General features: G+C 36.4%; 1 protein-coding gene across 1 annotated transcript; it reads left to right on the top strand.

Moving 5' to 3' along the window:
• Window positions 1–6929: 6929 nt before the first annotated feature.
• On the top strand, window positions 6930–8102 carry LOC110026592. Its single transcript, XM_020727591.1, has 2 exons — window positions 6930–7198; window positions 7357–8102. Exon 2 carries the CDS (start codon window positions 7361–7363, stop codon window positions 7817–7819), a length of 459 nt encoding a protein of 152 aa, XP_020583250.1. The 5' UTR covers window positions 6930–7198; window positions 7357–7360; the 3' UTR covers window positions 7820–8102.
• Window positions 8103–13652: the final 5550 nt, after the last annotated feature.

Below are 13652 nucleotides of genomic sequence, written 5' to 3'. Positions count from 1 at the left end.
TTATCTAAGATGTAATTAACTATAGGGGTTTGCCCTTACAGGAAGCTTTTCCCGAACCCAGCATAACATAAACCCTATTTAATTCCTTATATTAAATAGGGGAACTTGTCGGCCAATACATTGGTTTCGCAGACCAAACAGATGTCATAACTTTCTTTAGTTTATTTGATCGAGCCTCATTCTCAATTCTTGCGTTCATCCTTCGGGATAGATACATGATTTGAGATAAAGTGCTCTTTCATCTAAACTATGAAAATTATGGGGTCAGTTTGACTTCATCTTTTTCAAAACTAAAATTTTTAAAACGTCCTTCCGAAGCGGGCAACGGGATTTCAATTCCGATGACCGACAGCTTCTTACGGGCAAACCCCACACCAAAAATAGTGCCGACACCCCCGAAGGAATAAAAGTCAATCCAGAAAAGGTCTAGGCATTGGTCAATATGTCATCCCTCCGAAACATTAAGAACTCTAAAAGTTACTCGGCAGAATCACAAGGCTAAACCATTTTATCTTCAAGTCGGGCAATAAATATGTTGCTTTCTTCATGAGGATATGAAGGACAAAGAATTTTTCTTAGTTGGATGAATATGAGCAGGCATTCCAGAAATTGAAGGATTCATTGATATCACCGCCACTCCTCTAGAGCTTTAAGATGAAAGAAGAACTCTTTCTATATTTGGGAGTCGAAACTGAGGTCATCAACTCAGTTTTAGTTTAAAAGGAGCAAGGGAAGTAGTTTTTATTCTACTATATTAGGCGAGTCCTTCTAGAAGCTGAGCTTAGGTATCTAATCATGAAAAAACTCTCCATTTCTCTCATTATTTCCATGTGTAGGCTCCTTTCGTACTCAATAATTCCAAACACATTAGATTAGAGCCATCACTAACCATAAAATCGGGGCATTCCTCACTAAACCAGAGCACTCTGAGAGACTCCTCAAGTGGGCGGTATGACTCAGCAAGTACAACCTCTACTACGTCCCAAGAACAGCAGTAAAATCTCAAGTTATAGTAGATTTCCTAATCAACTTCTCAGAGTTGAGCGAACCTAATAACGAGGTGATAACTGACAACTTGACCTGAGTTCTACCCATCAACAAAGCGTCCAACCATGTCATGGTGAGGATCAGTTTTGTTCTGACAAGTCTAACTTGGGATCACTTGCATCATTCATTGAAAATAAGATTCAAAGTCACCAACAACAATTTGAATATGAAGCTTTGATAGTCAAACTATAGTTTCCTTATAAGATGGTGCATGACACTTTTTGGTGAAGTCTGGCTCTCTATTGGTACTCAATCAAGTGGAGGGACGATTTGATGCTAGAGATGAAATGATGACGAGATACCTCAACAAGGGCCAAAATGGAGATTATGAAATTTGAGGACTTCAAAATTGTCTATATTTCTTGAGAAGATAATCAAAAAAGCTGACCTCCTGTCTAAGTGCACCCCTTTAGAAAAAGGGACACCCTAAAAACTCATCCACTCAACCATAGGAGAAGCTGAAACTATTGAGGTGGAAATAGAAGGGTAAAAATTTTGGGTAGATGATCCGATGATTTTTTTAATGAAAAATGAAAATAATTATATATATATATATATATATATATATTTGATTTTAAAAGGAGTATTTTAATTTTGAAAAACTGAGACCGAACAGATCTCATATATTTGATGGTTTAAATAAACAAGAATGATATTACAAGTAATACTTTATCTTGAATAAAGAGGATATCACTCGATAATAGTCTCAATTATTCAAACAAAAAAATTTATGATATTTATTTGGTCTACAAAATTTTCAACAGATTATTCTTTTATCTAATATAACAATTAGATAGGGTTTAAATTATTTGAGTTACTAATTCTTCTATAGGCACAAACGTTTATAATTAATTACATCTTAAGCAACCAAAGTGACTTAGGAAAACTCTCGATTTAGATCAGGGTTTCATATTCAAGAAATCAAAGTTTAGTTTTCATGAGTGGTCATAGGAATGTCAAGTGGGAATGGCTAAATGTAGAACAATTATTTTAGAAACCAAAGGAGGGAAAGCTATGAAATGTCATAGATTCCGATGAGAATCTCAATGACTTCTCAAACTATCCTATTATTTGACTTTACATTTTAGAAATATTATTATTTGATGTTTACTACTATCATTTTATTTTAGATCTAGGACTTACATCGTGCGACATACAATCAACACACACAACCTAATAAGATAGGAGGATTTATGTCATACCAAACAAACAATCTCAAAATCCTAACAATAGTTGGGGCTTACATCGCACGACACACAATCATGTGAAAACTTAAGAGATAGTGTGAGGATTTGTCATGCTAGATGAACAACCTCGAAGTCCTAAGGATTCATTTTGTTTAAGACTATGAAAAGTTTAGTTGAGGATCATCCTTTACTTCATGCTTTTTCTTGATCGTCGCCTAAAAGTTGTCCACCGCTCGATTGCCTTGTTATGTGAATAGAAAATAAGAGAGAGAAAATATGCCTCAAAAGACATATCCTAGGTTTTTTATTTTAGTGTCGTGATTATAGGAGGTGCATACAGGTTGATAATTATTTTTTATTATTTAACCATGGGTTATTGTGCTGACCGAGTGTCATAGGGTTTTCACCTAAACGTATGTCCTACATCCTCTATCCTAAGGCTTCATTTCACATGTCAACAGTGCAGAAAGTAAGAAAAATAAAATTGTTTTACTTTTAAATAAAGCATTCATAATCAAGTGTGACAAAAGTGAAAATAGTAGCGTGTAACTATCGTCTCTGATGTCATTTTGAAGAGTTTAAAGTTATATGTGTAAGTACACAAATATATGGGAAACTAAACAAATCTAGAGTGTTGTGAGAATTAGATGTGACATATGTTAAAACACAGGTGTAAGTGTGCATGGGGTCATATATGAAAGGGCTGAACATAGGTATTCATGAGTTAGGAGTGGGTTCAGCCTCAGAACATCCATAGGCAACCATCAGCATCTGTGTGTATAAAGCCTAATATTGTGAAGAAGCTACCGACAAGACAATCATGGCAAGGCAACCCTTAGCCTAAACAAGGTGACTGACAAGTGGACATACATAAGATATCACCCAAAATTCTTAAATTATCATGCATGTAGGTAATTAATCTTTGACCAGAGTCATAAATAGTCAAAATTTAGCATCACAATAACAAATTTAGTTATATTATTATGTATTTTTATTAACTAGATGGTCCACAAGTCGATCACATTGTTGGGCTAGAGCCACCAGCAGCCTAAGAAAGTAAGGGAAACTTCTCACAAAATATCGATGAATAGTAGTGTCAATCCTACACCCTTATTGGGTCATCGGGTTAAGAGATACAATCCTATCCCGCCATCCCGAATTTAGCACCAGATGCCTTTTTCATCATCGCCGATATCACTAACACCTCCAACCTATGAGCCAACCCAATATTTCATATAAATTACCACGATTTAAATGTCTCAATTAGCAAAGAGAGTTTAGGCACAATATTTAAAGCCGAAACCCTTGAGTATTGGATTTCATTTTAGGTTATGATGCATTGGGTGATTTTTTGAAATCTAGTGTTTCATTTAATTTTTATCATTTTTTCTTTCTAGTATATATATTATCTTACACTTTAAGGCTGATTTTCTTCATAAATTCTCAAATAAGTTTAAATGTCCTCCGAAATGTGTTGATATTTACTGGGTCATTCAGAACGTAGTCCTAAACAATCCCATAATTTTTTAAGTCATTTCACATTCATTTAAACTTTCTGTGAATTATTGAGTTTATCGGTCATTTTTAAAAGTATAGAAAATAATAAAAAATATTAATTGTTTAAAATAATTTTTAAATATTTTTACTCCCTATGATTTAATTAGTCTATGAATGAGAACTTAGCTCAAATTGAAATTCTACGAAGAAAGTTGCTCAAGCAGTACTGAGAGGGGTACAATATGCACCTTGCCAATTGAGTCATCTCTTATTGACTCATCAATGTGTTTTAGGAACTCTTATCATGTTGACTAACAATTGATTTCAATGAATTAGTCTTCATAGTTCATATTCTTAATCTTTAAATAAGTGGAATGCCATTTGGGGTATTTTTGTAATTTTAAAAATATTTGGAATATACTCCTAAACTAGGTTAAAACTTGAAAATTTTAGAGTATTTAGTTTTTCATACCTTACTTAAGGACTTTCATTTTAAATCATGACAGCTTGAGTGGAAGATGGCTCATCATGGTTCTCTTAGGGATTTGAGGGTAAATTTGTAATTTATGACATGTTAATCCTTCTTCATGTGTTCACATAAATCTTTCCAACTTGTGGTAAACAACTCAAATCAGAGAATTGGATACTTCCAAAACATAATTCCTACTACTCGGTCATCCAATCATGGGTGTTCTTTTAATCCTCAACAATTCACAAATTTACAATTTACTCCTGCATATGTTTTTTAAGTAACTTGACGACCACCCTAATTGACCCTTAATGTTTCAAACATTTCAGTAAACAATCAATCATAATTGCTGCCCATTTACCCTCTGATGTGACCTATTTTTAATTAATTAAGAGACTAAAATGTAAATATAAAATTTACAAATACACCCCTATGATAGGCAACTTGCAAACTATGCCCTCATAATTTCATTTGTCACTAAATTTTGTTAGTCATTCACCCACACATAGACTAATTAATGTTTCAGAGAAATTTCTTAATTTTCTAAAGTTTATTTTATTTTCTGTAATTATTCAAATAAAAAATTATGACATTTCAATAGAAAAATTATTTAATTAGTTAAAATATGCTTCTTTTTTTTTTTTTTTTGAAAATTTTGTATAAGACGGTTCATATTAAGAAAATCATCGAAAGAAGATTTCATGTCATTTTAAATTGTATTTAATTTTTTTTTAATTTTTAATAATTTTAAATATAAAAATACATAGAAAATATATTTTTAAATTTTATATTTCATATTTGTTTTTCATAAGTGCCCCTATTCTCCCTTGACTTGACACATTTAACTTTTCATTTTATATTTATATTTTATTTTTTATAATTATTTTAACAAAAATAATGGTAAATATCATGAAAAATTAGGGTTTTTAATGTTATAGAGGCCCTCTAACTTTTGAAAAATCAAAAGATCTTCCTAATCACATGGGAAATAACCCCTAAAATTTTCATGCCATGATGATTTATAATTAATTTTAAATAATTAAAATATCATTTTGAGTATTAAATTAATTAAAAATTTAATATTTACAAAATATTTTAATTTATTTTTTATTAATTCCTGCTCAATTCACTGAATTGAGAGGTATTTTTATTTTATTTCTATGATTTTTTCTTGCTAAAATATGAATTTTTGAAGTCAGTTTACATTTTATGGATTTATTTAATCCAATAATACCCAAATTTCCTACATAAGCATGTCAGCGCCGCATCATCCTCAAACCTGTAAAAGCCCATACGACACGCTCCCATTCGTTGGCCTTTACACCTCAGCCGCTTACTCGACCCGCCTTGTAGTGTTCTGAGTCTGACAATTGCCTCATCTGACCCATTCCTCTCAGTTCGTTTCAAATGCACGAGAATGGACAACATCCATTTATCGTCTCCACGGGACTATAACCAGAGAACTATCCACACCCTAAGCTTATGATCTCGCTCAATTCTTGACCAAATTATACGGAGTTGTTCCTATACATTCATCTAGGCAAGATGAACATATCTCTACAGTTATGTGGACATGAATTGTTGAGTCTCTTCACAAAGTTTCAAAAAGGGCAAAATTAGGGATTTTGACTTTATACCTTTGTCCAAGTTGTGAGGCCTCAATTGGAATGGTTGAGAAGCTTCGTGTGGATGCAACACACCTCCTTCTATCTCCAATTTTCACTGAGGTTGAGCCTTGGTATGATTTAGACCAAGTGGTGGATAGAGTTTGGTCTGACACTGAGTTAGAGGTTGCGGGGGAAGGGGATTCTGATTGGGGAAGTGTTCTTAGGCTATGTGGAAGCTTTTAGAAGGATCAATTCAGAGTTTCGAAGCACTTTGCGTCACGATCATGAAGAGTCCTAGATTTCAGAGGCAAAATTAGGGTTATGGGGGCAGTGAGAAGGCTTAGGAATTGTGGGGATGAACTTCACAAGGCTGTGAGGACAATGTGGAGTCAATTTGGCAGAGCTTTGCCAAGTTCTTAGCACTTCTCCATTTTTGGTTGTGAGGTGGTTTGTTTATAAGCTCAGCCATAGAGCTTCTAGTGGCCAAAGATTGAGGTGGTAGGTGGTGCTTACATGGAGAGATGGTAGGGGCAAAGGTCCAATGGGGGTGAGCCACATTAGATGGGCTCAATTTTGGATTTACCCCCTTTTGGTGGTTCTCGATTTCGAGCTTGCCGTTGGTCATGGTGGCTGGCAAAGTATGGCAGGTTATTTTCTGACTGTGAGAGGTCAGTGGTGGAGAGTGATGAAGCTAATTGGGTTGGAGCAAGGGCAGATGTGTTGAATTTAAATGAAAAGGGGGAGAGTGCAATTTGGGTCAACCATGGGTCCAAACCATGGAGATCTGCTTAGATTTCAATTGGCCCCCACAACCGAGCTTGGGGGCTATTTTGGACTTTTGGTGGTCTAAGGTGTTTTCCCATGTTAGCCACCTATCTAACCAAAGCTGTGCATGCATAGCACTACCCCCAACGCATGGCAAAAATATTATGTTCGAACGTTCAGACGACTAATCACCAGTTCGTCGCCCGTCGATCCGTCGATAGAGTGTATAGCGATGTGACGGTTAGTGGTTGAATGTGCGGACGCAACATTTCTCCCTCTCACGAGGGAAATGTCTTGAGGTCAAATTCTAATTTTGTAAGCTCCATTCCCGCCTCAAATCTCAGCCGTCCATCCTAGGTCACGAAACTTCCTGAAATTTCCCAAGCGTGCTCCGCCGAAAGCACCCCCTCTCTGGTTCTTCTTTCGACATCCTTGGCGCACGCCGCCCCAGCAGCCGCTCCAGCAGCCGCCGGTAAACACCCAACTCAACTCATTCGCACATCCCCATCTCCATCTCCCGTTTTTGATTGGCACGAAACAGCGGCCGAAAACGCCCCTATTCGGTTTACTATTCGCTTGAGCTCATCTCCGAAGAATGCTGCCGATCCGAACAACCCACTGCGAAGTTATTATTTTCTTTAGAACAAATCTTTCCACTGATTATTTTTTGCTGATAAAAATGGGATAAACTGAGGGATTCAATACCCTTTTCGTTTAGGTTTGTATCACCTAAGTATTTAAGTTTGATTAATTACTGATATTATGGTAGTAATCTTGATTTCAGAAAGATGTCATCCAAAAAGCTATTCATATCGATCGGAACCCACCTCCACTTTGCCCTAGATGAAGCCGATCTTGTTGACGGCGCCCTTATTAAATTTGGTGAGGGAATTAACGATGTTAACATAACTTGCAACGGTGCTGCCCTCACCGTTGTCGACGACGAGGTCGTAGCCAACATGAAGCCAATCATCGAATTTGCGTTGCCATCTAAAACTGAAAAGTCGTCTAAAACTGAAGAGCCGGTAATTATTGATGCTGAAAAGAAGGAAGTTGAATCTGAATCATCTTTGAATCCATATGCTTTCAAAATGGGCTCCTCATCCAAGACTGCTCGACTGACTAGAACACAAAGGAGAAATAGAAATCAAAGGTTTAAGAGGATGAAAGAAAGGCTAGGCTTCAGGAATATGAGCAAGCCCTCTAACAATGAGTGGAGTTTTTGTGGAGACTTTGGGGTTTGTTGAAGTTGGACTTATCTGTCTTCTTACTTATTGGACTGCAGATAATTTCTTCAATCTGATGCAGCGTTCTCCATATTACACCCATATCAATTACCTTTACTGTTATTCCTTATTTTACCTAAGTTCTTGCTTATGTGTGATGACTACTCTAGTAATTTTAGTTATTCCTTATTTTGCCTGAGTTGTTGCCTATGTGTGAAGACTAATTTTGTTATTTTAGTTATTCCTGTGTATAAAGACATCTTTTCCCTGTAGTAGTGGTGAAATAGTAAGTTGTAATTGTGCATAGCTGTTTTTTTTTCAGATTTCTGGTTATTCACTTGATAAATCCTTTCTCTGTTTTCCCTAGTCTGGGTTTTTTTTTTGCTCTGCAGCTGCGCCAAATTGGTATCAAAGCTGAATGGCTGGTGGTGGTAAGAGAACCCATTGGCGAATACGATTGCAGTTGGGAAGGTATGCATGAGCTCAAATCCAATTTTGAATGACGATTAGATTCCCTTATCACTGAGTTTTGAAAGATCGTGTGTGAGATGATGGTGGAGCCGTGTGTTATTTGGAACACGACAATTATCCACCGGCAACAACATCAGTAAGCATGGCTACTGCACATGTTCTGAGAGATACTCTTGTGCAAGCTTGAGGCCTATGGCTTACCCGAAGGCCGTAGTTAACAGGCGGGCCTGATAACCCTGTATCCAGTGAATATAGTAACACCCAATGGTGGATACTAATACCTGATTCTGATTGCTTGGGATTACCGAACAATCAATGCATATAAAGTGGAGTTTTATCACTCAAGTGCTCACAATAACCTGATTAAAATAGATTAGTAGTTGGTGGCTAGATGCATTGGAGGCCTTAGGTATTCCATTCAAGACAAGCTAGAAATGAATGCTATTTGGTCACTTTCTCACGCCATTAACTTCACCTATAAAGTTGAAATTTAATTAGCCTAAACCCCCAAAACTAATACTTTGAGATGATGTAGTGGAGAACAATCCATTGACTTACCCAATGAGAAATTGAACACCCCTCAAGTTTAACAGCCCGCAGGCCCTTCCATTGCTGATGGGAAGGTTCTGGCTAAGCCTAATTACTCCAAAGACAGCTTATACTTGGGCACCTTCATATGTTTTTGTTGTTTACAGCAAGGCCAGCGGTCGAATGAATGTCCTAATTGGCGTCAATCGCGGTTGTGAGAAGGAGAGCAACAATTGGTTGAAAGCCCCAACCCCCTTTTGTTGCCTTCAACTAAAGATTGTGAGGATGTTGCTGGTGATGAATGTGATTTTCTTTCATATATTTTGGAAAAAATCTTATGAGCTCCCAAGTGTGTAACTACATTACAGAGACGTAGTATATTTTGCACCAGATGCAGGACTTGTTGATAATTGTTGCACCAAAAACATTATAGTAACTGTGAATGAGTTCTCTGATCTCCTTTCCTATAGGATAACAATATTGGTGTGAAATTTTTGTGATGTCATCGACATAGATGTATGTCATATAAGAGGAAGATCATGACAATTTGGTATTGGTGTTTGGTATGGAGGCCGAAGCAATGTATATTGCAGGGAATTATTAATTTATTGCCAGGTGCTGTGTTACCCAGCTTGCCTTATTACCATTAGGCTCAAAATAACAAACAATATTGCAGGAAATTATTGATGATTTTTTACACAAGGTATGCATTCATCTTAGCTTAAGTACGTCTGTGTGGTACCGACATTGCTTGTGCCGAAAAAAGACGGAGGATTGTGTGTGTATGTGGATAGCCTTCCAAATAACAAAATCACAGTGAAATACCGATTCTCTATGCCACAATTTGAAGTCCTTCTAGGCCGATTATTTGGTGCAACTATTTTCTTTAAATTAGACTTGAAATATGGATATCTTCAGTTTTGCATTTGTTCGGGAGACGAACCTTCAAAACTAAGGGAGATTTATATGAATGGTGTGTGATGCCTCTTGGGCTGTGTAATGCACCCAACACTTTTTATAAGACTTATCAACGATGTGCTCAAAGCATTTTTAGGTCAATGCTGTGTTGTTTACTACAAGGAAGTAAGGCGTTCACCTTGATCCCTAGAAAATAGATGTCATTAAATCTTGGATAATCCCTACAATTATTATAGAGACTCGAGGCTTTCACAGACTGAATAATTTTTACTGTCTGTTTATGAAGAGTTTCAGTGAAATTATGGGACCAATTACAAATGCTCTTAAACTAAAGATCTTTACTTGGGGGGCCAACCGGTGTTTTGATTCAATTAAAGAAAAACTTTGTTCAGCTCCTCTACTCTGTGTCCCAGATTTCTGCAAGCTGTTTCTAATGGAGGTTGATGCTTCTGCAATTGGAATCCAAGTTGTTCTCTCTCAAGACACTATACTTATTGAGTATTTCAACAAAAAATTATGCAATTCTCGTCAAAAGTTGTCAACTTACAGACAAGAATTGTATGCTGTGGTAAGAGCCTTAACACATTGGGAATCCTTTCTTCTTCACAAGGAATTTGCGTTATTTAGAGATCACAAGTCACTGCAATTTTTGCAAACTCAAAAGATTCTGAACTGAATGCATTTAAGATGGGTAGCATTTTTATAGAGATTTACTGTTGTGTTGAAAAGTAAGTCTGGAACATCCAATAGGGCGGTTGATGCCTTGAGTTGGAGGGCTGGCATGTTAATTTCACTTCAAACAACTACATTTGGTATGGAATCAATCAAGGAACTGTATGATGTTGATTCTGACTTTGCCGAGCCATGGAAACGCTGTAAAGCTTACCAGTCTATAGATGATTATTCAATACAACAAGGGTATTTGTTCAAAGGTAACCATTTGAACTCATCCCTTTAATTATATTCAATTATGGCTATATGGCATGGGACTAGCTTCTCATCCAGGACGAGATAAAACTATTATCTTTACAAGCACAATTTGTGAGTAGGTTTGTGGAGAAATATCACACTTGTTAGAATTTTAAAGGTTTCTCCAAAATAAGGCCTATATAGCCGTCTACCTATTCCACAATCCATTAGGAAAGATCGACGCATTGATTTTATATTGGGTTTACCTCATGCCAAGCACAAGAGTTGGTTTTATCATGGTTGTCGTGAATCTTTTTTCTAAAATGACTAATTTCACTGCATGTAAGAAGACGTTTGACGCCATTATTGTGGCTTGAATTTTCTTTTAAGGACATTATTAGGTTGAAGCTTGACCTCCTATTGAGATATCTAATTTTTAAGTTACTTTTGGCGTGAATTGTGGGAGCAATTTCAAACCAATCGTAAGTTAACCTCACCCTATCATTCGCGGACCATTGACCAAACTGAAGTTACTAATCAAACTCTTGGTAATATGATTCGGTATTTAGCAAGTAGAGCAACTCAAGAGGTGGGATGAAGTACTAAGGTAGAATTTGCTTATAATTCCATGGTAAATCGCTTAACAGGTCGAACTCCTTTCAGCCTAATTACACCCATTTCAATTACCTTTATTGCTTGTTCTTATTTTACATGATACTTGTTTATGTGTGCTGACTGGTTTATAATTTTAATTATTTCGGTGTGGAAAGACACATTTTCCTTGTGGTTGTGGTGAAATAGTAGGTTGTAAGTTGTAACCTTGCATAGCAGCTTCTTCAGAATTCTGGTTATTCACCTGATAATTCTTCTTTGTTTTCGCTCATTTGGGATTTTTCTGGTCTGACGCTGCACCATACTTTCTCAAGTTGCAAGACTTGTATGGAGAAGAAAGTAACCTACTTATGTCCAACTCTGAATTACCTGCCTTATAACATCTCATTTAAACTAGGAAGATTTACATGCATACCCCTCAATTCCTATGCATTTACATATCCAACACCTAAATTTAAATTTTTTAATACATGCCACCTCTCCTATGCATAAATTCGTGTATTTTACTTTTTAAAAGTTTAAGGTGGTGGTATTTTTGATCTGATATGAATGATATGGGTGATATAAATGTAAAAACATGAAGCTTAGTTAGCTATCTAAATAGGTAGTACATGGTTGATATGTATGCGAATGCCCCTTTAAACTATAGCCTTTTGAACAATTTTGATTGATCAATTTATGATATTTTATGGTGCATTATGTGTTTGTATGTAAAATATTTCAAGATGAGGTTTTACAAATGTTGGCATTTGGTTTGATGAAAGTTAAGTTCGAAGTAAAATCTTAGGGAATTTGAAATTCGCCCCTTAAAATGTTTTTTGATGTAATATAAAGTTGGTCGTTTTAAATACATTACAAGCGTTTTGCCACTACAGCTGGTCTACTGTCATTGCCCCAAGCTGCCTTCCCTATCTATCATCAGTTACAACCATCGTTTACAATATTTTTGGAAGATACATACCACTTAAACTCCTGTATTTTCATATCTAACAAGTAATGCCTATACTAGTTGATCCTCTTGCTGCTTGCTCAAAGGATTCCACCATTTCATTCACCCTGCGCTTCAACGACCCAGAAGATTGTTACTAGCCGTTTTCCATCCCTTGAGAAGCAGTGAAAAGATTGGCTAAATGATTATCAACATCACCAATCAGTTGATCACTCTCCCAGGTCGAGTGTTGAACCGCTGTCTTTGGGATTGAACCAAAATCAGCAGCAACATCAATCCATTAGACATTCTCACTAATCAGAAAAGTAGCATCTAAACCTACATCAAAGTATGATATTAAAAAAAGGATAAATTTATACAAAAAGAAACCAGTCAACTATACCCAGCAACCTACCCAATTTAGAGCTTGTGGTGGCCAAATCGCCGGTGAGAACATTGTCTTTCTGAACATCAGGCGAAGGTGGAGCATTTGTGATTATTGTCATTACGAGTTATTCAAGGGCACCGACCGCTTATTGGTGATAGGATCAACCCGGCAAATTTCTTTCTCAACGATTGGGACAACATTCACAATAGGAGCCGGAGATTTCTGATGATCTTTTTCTACTCTGGAGATTTTTTATGGTCGACAGGCTTTAGGGCCGGTGGAAGAAGCCACTTGATTGTTTAAATCGACAACGAGCTCCGTGCACTTCTTCTTCAAAACCACTATTTTCTTCTTCGTCTTTTCGCTCTCAGGAAGGGGAACAGGCTGACGGGGTAGCTGAAACTCTTCGAGGGTCATCCAAAGTGCATCATAGGTCAAGCAATCCAGTGCTCTTGCGGTTGGCATGATGGCATTTTAGATTCAATGCCTGAGTGAGGAGTGAAGACTCTACTGACCCCAGACTTTTTGGGCACTAAATATGAGAAAGTTATCATTGTGTTTTAAATATATTTATTATTTTAATGATTTTCTTTTCCTTAATATAGCTAACAAGAATCAAAAAAAAAAAAAAAATCAAAGAACTAATATGTACACAGTGAAATGTATCAACATGAATCTTAATGGAATCAAATGATTCAAAAGAAAGTCCCTACTATCGATTGGAACTTCATTCGGAGGACTTAAATCGAGTTTAAACGACCGACCAACAGAGGCATCTGCCTAACTGACCAGCAAACCCATCGGACATATACAATTGGTTGAGTCAGCCTACCAAAAGAATCAGATAAGACTTAGGCAACCATCATCTAGAGTCAAAGTTTAGTTATATCATGGAAAGTGCAAGATTCAACAGTCACGACTTTCCATCATATTTCTGTCCATTCAGTTATTTGTATTTGAGGGGTAGTTAGTTTAATCGCTGGAGGATTAGGTAAAAGACCTGTTATACCCTCTAACTAATAAGAGAGTAAGGGTAATAATGCTAACGATAGATTTAGGGCACCTATGATTATAAATATGGGCTATTCCAAGAAAAAAAA

The sequence above is a fragment of the Phalaenopsis equestris genome, unplaced genomic scaffold (genome assembly GCF_001263595.1).
Source record: "Phalaenopsis equestris unplaced genomic scaffold, ASM126359v1 Scaffold000382, whole genome shotgun sequence".
Lineage (NCBI taxonomy): Eukaryota > Viridiplantae > Streptophyta > Magnoliopsida > Asparagales > Orchidaceae > Phalaenopsis > Phalaenopsis equestris.
This window is presented reverse-complemented; position numbering and strand designations above follow the sequence as displayed.